The 12,524-nt window shown below is 39.6% G+C and overlaps 1 protein-coding gene across 1 annotated transcript in view; it reads right to left on the minus strand.

Moving 5' to 3' along the window:
- LOC126249155 (pickpocket protein 11-like) overlaps window positions 1–12,524 on the minus strand; it is an 80,540-nt gene that overhangs the window by 17,027 nt on the left and 50,989 nt on the right. The window contains exon 5 of the mRNA XM_049950810.1: window positions 2,581–2,634. Coding sequence (XP_049806767.1) covers window positions 2,581–2,634 — 54 coding nt within the window. The remainder of the gene's footprint in view (window positions 1–2,580; window positions 2,635–12,524) is intronic.

Genomic DNA, 12,524 nt, shown 5'->3' on the forward strand with positions numbered 1-12,524 from the left:
AATCAATCTTATGTATTTACATGTTATCCAGATGGTTATTTATTAATGATATCAGTTTATAGGAAATCGTACGGCTTCATAGTTGTAATGATCAAAAGACTTCGGTCACAAACATGAAACGATGAGAAACAATTATTTGCTTTAGTCTACAGTCGCAATTTTTATTATTCCTACTGACAAATGCTTTCTATTTACACAGACGGGAATGGGAAGTGTAATACCATCAACAGCTTGACCGAACGCTATTGAACTGCTTCTCCAGTATTAAATTCTCATCCTTATGCGGGTTTATTTTCAGTACAGAAAAAAAAGCATTCCTACAGAATGCCAGGCATAGACAGCGAGGTCCTACGTAACATGCGAAGATACTCGTATTTCACCAAAGGACCAGTGTAACTGAAAACGCTTATCCCCTTTGCACGAAACCAGCCCCAACCGCAACATCCTAGGTAACAGTCTATATGCTAGTATGTGATGCTGTAATGTATTCCACCAAAACCTAAAAATTAATCCCCCTCCCACCCTTCTCGTCACGAATTAAACCTTACATTATACAGTGCGTCCCAGTAGGAATGGTCAGAATTCAGGATATGACAGAAACGATCATTTGAAAGAAAAAACTTCATATGGACGTATGCCATATTCCTAACGGTTTCCGAGATAGGTTTCCAAGATAGAACATATTTAATGTACATTGTTGTTGTTTTATGTGAAATGTGTACAAGTACACTTCAAGCAATGTTCGCCATGCGAGTGTTCATTGGACACTGATACGCGTAGAAAGTCTCCGTATGATGGTTGTTGGATTGTGCTGCACCATCTTAAAAATGTGTTGCTGTTCCTGCACAGGTTGTTGAACTCCATGTTCGGAAGAAAAATGTAAGCTTGGAAGAATACATATATCACCCAATTTGTTGAAAACTGGCAAATACTCGATGGTCATGAATTTGAAGTGTCGGAAAGCGCCGACGTTATTTTTCGACAGGAGCAGAAGCCGTGAACATACACCATATCTGTATATTCTTCATCAGTGTAGATGCGTGGCATTTTAGCAAGTGCGTGTACAAACACACTTAACGGATGTTTCTCTCTGATATACTCGCTCACAACACAACAGGGACAACTGCACGTTGAAATTGGTAGTTTGATGACAGAAAGACATCTCCAACAAAGAGACTGAAAAGAACGAGGTAGGTTGGGTTAGAATAAATGCCAAAGAGGTAGGGTGAGTAAGCCACATACGTGCGCACTACTAGTCCAAAAACTAATATACGAGTACATTAAATGTGGTCTATCTCGGAACCCATTCGGAAAAAGCATACGTCCGCATGAAGTCTTTTGTTTCAAATCAGCTTCCCTGTCATATCCCCGAATATTTACCAATTCTCCTGGGACACCCTGTACAGAGTCTGGTATAGTCTATTTATCTGATGATACTGGTGCTAATTATGTCACCGTAATCCTACGACAAGAGATAAGAGCTGTTGCACATTCAGGTAATGGACAGTCCCACATTTTTCAAAATATAACAACGCCATCTGCTAAACACTTCATATCGCAACTAACGTTACCTGGCAACTCTTTAATACATACGGTGAATAATGATATTATAACAACCCCCCCGTGAGAACATTAAGAGCTACCGTTGTGGCCCGTACCGATTCTCATTTCATGTGTTTCCATTTCGTCAGTCCACAAATACACTGTTCTATTCGAAAATCTGCTAAGTACCCAATACGAACTAATTTCCCAAGCAGGTGTAGTGCAGCACTTTTGATTTCGCAATAACTAGTGTGAAGTTCCCGAGTTTACTGTTTATGGTCATTTGTCAGTTACTATAAGGAAAACGGTTTGTTCACCATAGATACTGTTCTGGTCCAGCATACAGTTGTAATATTTCATGAAGTTTTTACATACAGGCATATTGCATCATTTAGAAGGTAAAATGAATGAGTCTTCAGAAAATCTACGGAAAATGAGCTTCAGAAATCCATTCCAATATTTGGTTATGTGACAACTATGGTCCTGTAAGCATTTGAGGCAGTTCTAAGTAAGTTACTACGTAGTACTCAAACATGGATACAACTGCCAGTAAGGTATAGAAAAATGGGCCAGGGCGACTTGTTGGCTTCCTTGATAGCAAACAATGTTGATGTGACGTTAACCCATCTAAATGCCTGCTATATGTGAAAAAATGAGATTGTATCGATTTTCAGATTCCCCCCAAAACTAGCAACGTGAGCTAGTTTTCAGGTTGGTAGAAGTCAATGGCATACCACCTCCAATTAAACCATGCCTTGAAAATAGTGTTGCGGAAAATCTGTCATTCTTTCTCGAACAGAATTCAGATAGCATTTTCGAACATAATATCTTCATTAAAGCATTGTTTACCGTCGCAGATTGTATATTATATCAAACACTGCCTATAAACTAATTTCAGGCTTGTAGCAACGTCAGAAAAACTGAAAAGAAATTTCGACACATTCGTGTTGTACAATACAACGTACTCACGTTGTTACATAACGTTATGACTATAACGAAAATTTGATTTTTAAGTGAAGTTTACAATCTTTCACTTACCAGAATGTTCTCTAAGGCAGTTAATCCCTTCAGAATCACATATAGGGAATTTCCCTGGAAAAAAGAAGTGAGAAATGAGACATAACACATCTTATTAGCACGATTCGTGATAAAATATTGGTTCTAGGAACGAAGAAATCGAACTCGTTCAGTACTTAATTTTATTTTTCTCAGACAGTGTGCGTGACTGTACTAAGACATAAATTTTCTTTTACGTACACATGCAACAATTTTATTGATTCGAAACTGTAAGTACAGGGGCCACTATAATGTGTGGATTACTTTGTTATCAGTTTTAGCAGAACTAAGAGGAGATTTTTGACAAAACAATACAGATAATTCAGACTTGGAAATAATACTGTTTTCTTTGGTACAAAAATAAAATGAATTTTCAATATACGATCAGAGATCTTTGTTTTCGTGCACAGTCATTGATTTTGACACGCAATTCCCAGATTTTTCTTATAATTTAAAGCATATATTAGACACCCTATCATAAATTAACCCTTTTGACATCCAAATGTGTCATGGTTTCTCCCCACAACTGTGACGTTAAAACTATATTAACATACCTCCCTTCGACATCCTTAGCTGCAAGATGACAGAATATGTGATAAATGGTCTCTAAGAGAAGTAACTGGTCGATGTATGTAATATGATGAATCGGAAAGTATATAGGAGCATATTTTCATTCATAATTAGATACGAGTTTTTATAGACATTCCATTCGACTTTTATTGTGAGTGTGGTAGTAAAACATTTAATCATGAATTAACCACCTCCAACGAGGTTTAAAATAAGTCAGGAATAGCATGAAAGTATTAACCTGGACCGGGTGTCGGTAAAAACTATCGATTAAAGTTGCACCCTGTACGTGAATGTACAAGATTTTGAAACTGCTGTTTCTCTCTAAAGGAGTCTGACATGATGAGAAAAATGTATTAACGTATAATTTAGGTATCACAATAGTTTGATGCTGTCAATTTCAGCCATATCCTTTTACAGAACATGGAAGTTGAACCTTTTTAATCATATATTTATTAAAATACAGATACCTTGTGTTATCTCCCTTATATATTGTAGCACAATCATATTTGACAGTTCGTATTTGCATCGTTTACTCGATCCATCCAATACATAATCCGACAGTTACTTAGTTTCATGTTCCACTGATCATTTTTCACGATAAATCGTAACAATGTGGAGCGAATCACATCGCAAATTAATTTGTATATATGGTTGCATTCTGAACATTTTTTATTTTTTTTGCAAATTTGAGTTAGTACTTCCTATGCACGACATATTGCACATTACAAAAACACAAATTATCTACGAAATATTAGAAATTGTCAACGAGAAACTTCCTCAGTTTGTACTCATACTTGACTCTCTGTCAGACAATTTACGTCACTTGATAAGCGATCGAAATATTTTTTTGTAGCATTTTGCACCCTTTTTTGCTAAAGACAACCTTCATGTGGAGTAATGAATGTTATTTTTCGTTCTGGTATTGTAATTACGTATATCATTGCTCCCTTCGAACTGTATTATTTATGTCAAATTTCATGATGAAATAAATATACTGCGAAGCATTAGTCATAATGTCGAAGACCTTAAACGGATGTCTTCAAGATGATCGTGGGTGAGCACCACATATTATTCTTACAACACGTTTTTAAGCAACGAAGACTTCCTTTCTTAAAGATGGGTTAGCCCAGAATATTATTCAATATGACATTATTGAATGAAAATATGCAAAATACGTCAGCTTACTAATATGTCTCTTCCCAAGATTCGCAGTGACTATAAGTGGAAATGCGGCTGGACTGAGTTGTTTCAGTAGTTACAAAATCTGCTTTTTCGAGTTTGCTTTCTCATCCATATGGGCACCTTCTAACTGCGAAGTTCTTATTTCCTCAGCATGTGTTACACTTATCACTGGTATTGTACCCCTAGATGTGCAGAATTGAATATGTTGTCTTTGCAGGAATTGAGGGTGAGACCATTCACAGAAAACCAGTCAATGATGCGTGTAAGAATATTGTTTACCATTTCTTCTTTTTCTGTATGTATGCCTGGATTGATTATAATACTAGTGCCATCGCTAAAAAGAGCTAATTCTGCTCGTTGTATATTAGATGGAAGATGGTTTATATATGAGGAATAGTAGTGGACCTCTCCCCAGCCAGAATTATTGCCGCGGAATATATTGGCTGAATTACTAAGTACCACTTTCCGCATTATTTTAGTCAGATATGAAATTATCTATTAGTTTGCTATACCATCAATCCCACAGAACGTCAGTTTACCTAGGAGAACAGTTTAACTTGTTCCCCTTAGTAGAACGGGGGTGTAGATCACAGCAGGGTGCAGTGTACTTTTAGCAAAAAAGTTAAGTGTAGGTCAGTACCAAAAGCGAGTAGAAAGAAAAGGGTTTTGCTGTTGGAAGTAGGTACGCCAGGAGTGTTGGCCAGATGGTACAGGGTAGATTAGGATAAGGGTACCAGGTCACAAGTATTGTGAACACAGGTGCTATCATTAGCCAGTTGACAGAGGGTGGATAGAACTTGTGTAAAGATTTTGACAAAGAGTTTCATGTTATCAGAGTAAGTGGAGCCGGGGAAAGCCTCGCTAAAGACGGAAACTACAGTACAAGGATGACCTGGATGAAATAGGAGTAGTAACTAAACAATTTTGTGGAAGTCCTACAACACCGTGATCATTCCGGTGTTAACACTGCTGTGAACCGTGTAAACACAGAGTTGAGCAAGCCGCTGCTGACTAAAATGGAATCTCATACGAGCGCAGTGTTTGTTAATATAATTTGGAAATTAATATATACTAGACACGACCTATACATGAACAAGGGAGGGAAAGATAGGTTGGCTGAGACTCTTGCAGAAAATGCACGGAGGTCTCCAAGGCACAAAGCAAGATCTCTATGGTTACTGGTGTCAGAGGGGTGCTTTTTATCGTCAGAATCTGGATTCGGGCACCCTGCCATGAAAGAAGTTGATACAAGAAAGGAGTCACACAAAATTCTTAAAAATACAGAGAAAAATCAAATTAGCTTATTGAATCATAATATTACGCGACTGAGTAATAAGGTGCAAGAGCTTCTTGTCTCTTTCAAATATATAGAGAACTATGATAATATAGACATCATGTGGATCGAATACGGGAATGCAGCCAAACGACATCGCCGACAACCGTCGATCTTTCGACAGGTGCACTCCCTGTAATTTTCGAGTCAAAACTGCAGCAAGTAAGTGGTGTAGAAGGGAATTTAAAACCTCGGTTTGCAGGGCAATTCCGGAAACACACACACACACACACGGTAAACACTAGCGCCAATGTACAGCCAAAGATAACTGATGCCAGAAGTTACCGATAGTGAAATTATTAAAGAACGGGTGAAATAGCATTAACTATATACCACTGTTTTTTAACAAGAGAGAGAGAGTAGGATTCCACACAGAACTTACGCAGAAACCTATCTCTCTATTTACAAGATTACGTGTTACTTTAAACTCAACTGCTTCCGTAATACCACTATCCCAGTAGCAAGAAGTGCATGCCAGAATCTCCGTGTTGTTATATTCCACTGGATGACCGGTGTCAAGACAGTGTTCTGCAATAGCCGATTTCCTCGTCTAGGCGTGGTTGACGCTTATGTTCAGTACACCGGTCTTCCACGATCCTGGGTGCCTGACCAGTATATGATATCCGACAGCTACAAGGAATACGATAGACACTTGCCTTACAAAAACCAAGATCATCCTTAACGTAATCTAAACGGACCCTAATGTTAGATGGAGGCCATAAAATATATTTCACATTATATTTACGAAAAATAAGACCAATATATCAGAGATGCTCTCTGCATAAGACAGAAAGGCCGTTGAAATCGGTGCCAAAACTGTATTATCATCACTCACTGGGTGCACGGTTGGTCAATAGCGCAAAGTACGTCTTCACTATTACATCGGAAACAGTTGATCTAGGGATGTTTAGGAGTGTGGAAATCTTGCGTACAGACGTATGACACAAGTGACACCCAATCACCTGACCACGTTCGAAGTCCGTGAGTTCCGCGGAGCGCCCCATTCTGTTCTCTCACGATGTCTAATGACTACTGAGGTTGCTGAATGAAGTACCTGGCAGTAGGTGGCAGCACAATGCACCTAATATGATAAAACGTATGTTTTTGGGAGTGTCTGGATGCTTTTGATCACATAGTGTATTTATTCACTCAGAATGTTGTAGATAATCCACTGTAGTTCAAAAGAAACAATGATTTATGTAATTGCAGTACCAATAGGAAAAATGACATTCATTGCTCCAATTATGGTTGTCTCTAGCACAAAGAATGGTGCACAATACTGTAACGAAAATTTTTGACCACTTACCCAGCAGTATAAAATGTGTGGAAGGCACCAAACTATACTTTGAAAACAAACTGCAAGAGTTTCTCTTTAACAACTCATCCTATTGAACAGAAGAATTTGTATTATTGTCATGTGTAAATGGTTGTGGGTAGCGTTTACAAACTCACTTATGAATATTAAAAAAGAAGCAGTTGTAGATGGTCATCATGAATCCATGTATACAAATTAATTTGTGACGTGATGTAAAAATGATTGATTCGAGATCATTGTGATTGATCGTTCAAATGATGCATGAACATGGAACTAACTAAGAATGTTTCACCATCTACCTAGTAATCTATAGTAGATATGTGGTATCATCTTCTTTTATACTGTAGCTTAATTCTATTTGATATCTTTTGTGAACATCATTTTATTACGTCCATGTATTGCACAGTTTGACGTATAATTTAGAATGCTCTCTCATTCTTCTATTTCATTATAATTGTGTGACGTCATCCGCCACTTACATCTAGTGTTTACATTAAAACCCCACAAGTTCTGTTGTAAATTTCGGTAATTTCCCTGAATACAGCTTTGTCTAAGTGTATGTATAAATTAGTGTAATATTGCTTAAGTGGAAATTGTAAAGATTTCTGACATATGGGTGTAGGCAGCGAATAATAATTATTATAATGCAGAGAGTTTGTACTGTAATGGAAACGGACATTTTTCCGTGGTATAAATCCCACTGCTGCATCCAGTCGGTACTAGGTTACTGGATTGTACAAGCTGCCTCTTCCCAATATGCAAACGCAGTTTTTTTCACAAAATTGTTTTATTTCCCTACAATTCTGTAATTTTTTCCTTACGTCTAATGTGATATAAAATTTATGAAGATGTGCAGTGAAGTCACCCAGCCAGTAAGGTAACTGCGGAGGCGTATACAAAATAGAGCAGTCCCATTACTATCTTACACTCAGATGGCTAAGCGAATGGCGGTCGGTTATCATGTGCTACTGTGTTAAGGTGCACTGTAAATATGGCACTAAAATTGTGCCATTTCTCTTCCAATGTGAGCCGTGAATTGCACTAATATTACTCCATTTCTCTTGTAGCGCTCTCTCGGCGAAAACTAAAAACCAGTGTCAAGTACTGAAATAATGGTCAACCGTGCTACGACCAACTCTGAGACGGGACGCAGCTGTCTGTTTTCGACTTTGCATATTCTGACGTGGCGTCATGTCTTCTGGCTCTATGAGTGCTACATTTCTCAGAGCATCAGATGAGTTTTTCTTAGAATGTGCATGTGATGTACGGTGCAAGTGTAGAGTAGGGGGCTTTTTGAGGAGCAGTTGACCTAACGGAGCAGTGGCCTAGAAGTCAGAAGGTAGATCATGGTTTAGGAACTTATGTTCACGCCTGATGTACCCAGGGGACTATACATCATTTTTAGTTCGTGAGAAGCCAACCTGGATACACGCCAACTTGACCGTTGTAGGGTCACGTTTCTTCTTCGTGGATTCGTTGAATCTAGACGGATTTGGGAGCAGTTTTACATTTGCTTGTGTTTAATGACACCTTTACTTCCTGTATGTTGTGTTTTGCGCCTGTAAATAGCCAAAACGTTTCATCCCTTGGACTACATACCCAGGAACGAGAAGAAGAAGAAGACGTTGTGAACAGGCTTCGCGTTGCCGCCTCTGCCAATCCTGTCTCTGCCAACCAACGACCTGATACCTTAGGGTCCTAGTTTAAAAAATGGTAAAAAAAACTAAGTTATAAAAAGTTTCCAAGCACACTGAGTGGTAATTTCTCGGCTAGGGCTTGATTCCCACTACCACCATCTTTTCTTCGCGTTTTATTTTATTCTTCGCGATTTTAAACGATTAATTGTAAAATTAAAATATATGAATCCTACACGAATTGAATGCCTCTGTTTCCGAAATAGCAGAAGTACTCCACGCAGAAGTCAAACATGCTACATTGTTGTTGTTGTGGTCTTCAGTCCTGAGACTGGTTTGATGCAGCTCTCCATGCTACTCTATCCTGTGCAAGCTTCTTCATCTCCCAGTACCTACTGCAACCTACATCCTTCTGAATCCGCTTAGTGTATGCATCTCTTGGTCTCCCCCTACGATTTTTACCCTCCACGCTGCCCTCCAATACTAAATTGGTGATCCCTTGATGCCTCAAAACATGTCCTACCAACCGATCCCTTCTTCTGGTCAAGTTGTGCCACAAACTCCTCTTCTCCCCAATCCGATTCAGTACCTCCTCATTAGTTATGTGATCTACCCATCTAATCTTCAGCATTCTTCTGTAGCACCACATTTCGAAAGCTTCTATTCTCTTCTTGTCCAAACTATTTATCGTCCATGTTTCACTTCCATACATGGCTACACTCCATACAAATACTTTCAGAAAAGACTTCCTGACACTTAAATCTATACGATATGAAAAAAGGAACCGCTCCAGGTAGTGATGATCTCCCACTCGATATTTTAAACATGTTGAATGACGAGTCTATAAAACATTTAGCTAAAATATTTTCTAATTGTTTGGACAATGACAAATTACCAAGAGACTGGGATAAAGCCAAAATAATACTAATACACAGGAAAGGTAGTACAAAAGATACAAAGAACTATAGCCCTATCAGCTTCCTGTCCGTACGGCACAAAACATTAACTAGAATTTTGAACACCAAACTGAACACTACACTTGACCTGGCCCAACCCACTGAGCAAGTTGCATTCCGCGCAGGATTTAGTACACCTGATCATATCCTCACTCTACATGAAACAATTAATAGAACAGATGAATACCATCTACCTCTTCCCTTCATAGAGTACGAAAAGGAATTCGATTCGATCAGTCACCCAGCAGTGTTTGAGGCTCTAACAGAGCAAGGGATAGAACAGGTCTATATAAAAAGTTTTATACAAAATGTACAAAACCCTCACAGCGTTTGTAAATGTAGTTGAAGAAACCAATGAATTTCCCATCGAAAAGGCCGGGAAACAACTTTTCTCAGTAGTCCTCGAAAAATCGATGTGTAAATTAGATAGTAAAACAAAGGGAATGCAAATTCTGGGAAAGAGATTTAAAACAGCCTGAGGTCCGTTGACAATATTGTATTATTAGCAAATAGTATAGAAGAACTTCTAATATTTGTTAGTGAACTTGCCTCAGTCTGCTCTGAAGTTGGTCTAAAAATGTACAATGATAAAACCAAGATCGTGATGAATGAATGAACACCAGACGGACATACATCTGTTGGGAGTATGATACTTCAAAGGGTCATAGAATATGTCTACGAATGGACGATGATGATGAATGTATGGACACTAGGGGGAAACATATGTGGGAAGCATGCAACGTAAGAGGCTCACAGAATATATCTATCTGGGTCACCTGCTAAATACGGAAGGAGATTTAAAACCAGAAATATTTCAATGTATTGAATTAGGCTGGCAAGCTTATTGAAGATACTCCTCAGTTTTCAAGTCCAAGATGTCGGGGCAGCTAAGAAAAACAGCTTTGACCAATGTATACTGCCAGGAATAACTTATGGCTGAGAGACATGGACATTGAATTAGTTCATTGTCCGAAAACTAATAGCAGCCCAAAAAAGAATGAAAAGATGAATTTTGAGCTACACTAAGAAAGATACACTACTGGTCATTAAAACTGCTACACTACGAAGATAACGCGATACAGACGCGCAATTTAACCGACAGGAAGAAGATGCTGTGATATACAAATGATTAGCTTTTCAGAGCATTCACACAAGGTTGGCGCCGGTGATGACACCTACAACGTGCTGACATGAGGAAAGTTTCCAACCGATTTCTCATACACAAACAGCAGTTGACCGGCGTCGCCTGGTGAAACGTTGTTGTGATGCCTCGTGTAAGGAGGAGAAATGCGTACCATCAAATTTCCTACTTTGATAAAGGTCGAAATGTAGCCTGTCGCGATTGCGGTTTATCGTATCGCGACATTACTGCTCGCGTTGGTCGACATCCAATGACTGTTAGCAGAATATGGAATCGGTGGGTTCAGGAGGGTAATACGGAACGCCGTGCTGGATCCCAACGGCCTCGTATCACTAGCAGTCGAGATGACAGGCATCATATCCGCATGGCTGTAACGGATCGTACAGCCACGTCTCGATCCCTGAGTCGTCAGATGGGGACGTTTGCAAGACAACAACCATCTGCACGAACAGTTCGGCGACGTTTGCAGCATCATGGACTATCAATTCGGAGACCATGGCTGCGGTTACCCTTGACACTGCATCACACACAGGAGCGCCTGCGATGTACTCAACGACAAACCTGGGTGCACGAATGGCAAAACTTCATTTTTTCGGGTGAATCCAGGTTCTATTTACAGCATCATGATGGTCGCATTCGTGTTTGGCAACATCGCGGTGAACACACATTGTAAGCGTGTATTCGTCATCGACATACTGGCATATCACCCGGCGTGATGGTATGGGGTGCCATTGGTTACACGTCTCGGTCACCTCTTGTTCGCATTGACAGTGGACGTTACATTTTAGATGTGTTACGACCCGTGGCTCTACCTGTCATTCGATCCCTGCGAAACCCTACATTTCAGCAGGATAATGCACGACCGCTTGTTGCAGGTCCTGTGCGGGCCTTTCTGGATACAGAAAATGTTCGCCTGCTGTCCTGGCCAGCACATTCTCGAGATCTCTCACCAATTGAAAACGTCTGGTCAATGGTGGCCGAGCAACTGGCTCGTCACAATACGCCAGTCACTACTATTGTGGTATCGTGTTGAAGCTGCATGGGCAGCTGTACCTGTACACGCCATCCAAGCTCTGTCTGACTCAATGCCCAGGCGTATCAAGGCCGTTATTACGGCCAGAGGTGGTGGTTCTGGGTACTGATTTCTCAGGATCTATGCACCCAAATTGCGTGAAAATGTAATCACATGTCAGTTCTAGTACAATATATTTGTCCAATGAATTCCCGTTTATCATCTGCATTTCCTCTTGGTGTAGCAATTTTAATGGCCAGTAGTGTACAATATATTCATATTCAGTAGTGTACAAATATATCTGTTTGTGGGGATACGAAATAGGCTCAGCCATTGCTAAAAGAGGTGAAAGACGGCGGTTACAGTACTAACAGGTGATACTGAAAGTATACAAAGAAAGGCAGTATGAATGTTTGAAGTATATTTTGACCTACAAGATAGTGTCACAGAAATGCTGAATAAACTGAACTGGCACTCACTTGTAGACAGACAAAAACAGTCCCGAGAAAATCTACTTAGATAATTTCAAACACCAGCTTTAAGTGATCAAACCAGGAATACACTATCTGATCAAAAGTGTCTGGAAACCTGTTAGTGTACATTAATTTGGGATGCGCCCACCCTTCGCATTTACGACAGTTAGAACTCTACTGGGGCCACCTTCAGTTAGACGTTTGAACGGCTGTGGAGAAATGGCAGCTTATTCTTCCCCAACAGCCGAAACCACAATATTCTTGGACGCTAGGGTGTGGTGCGAGGTCGAAGTTCCACCTGGTCACAAAG

This window comes from Schistocerca nitens, chromosome 3 (assembly GCF_023898315.1).
Source record: "Schistocerca nitens isolate TAMUIC-IGC-003100 chromosome 3, iqSchNite1.1, whole genome shotgun sequence".
NCBI lineage: Eukaryota > Metazoa > Arthropoda > Insecta > Orthoptera > Acrididae > Schistocerca > Schistocerca nitens.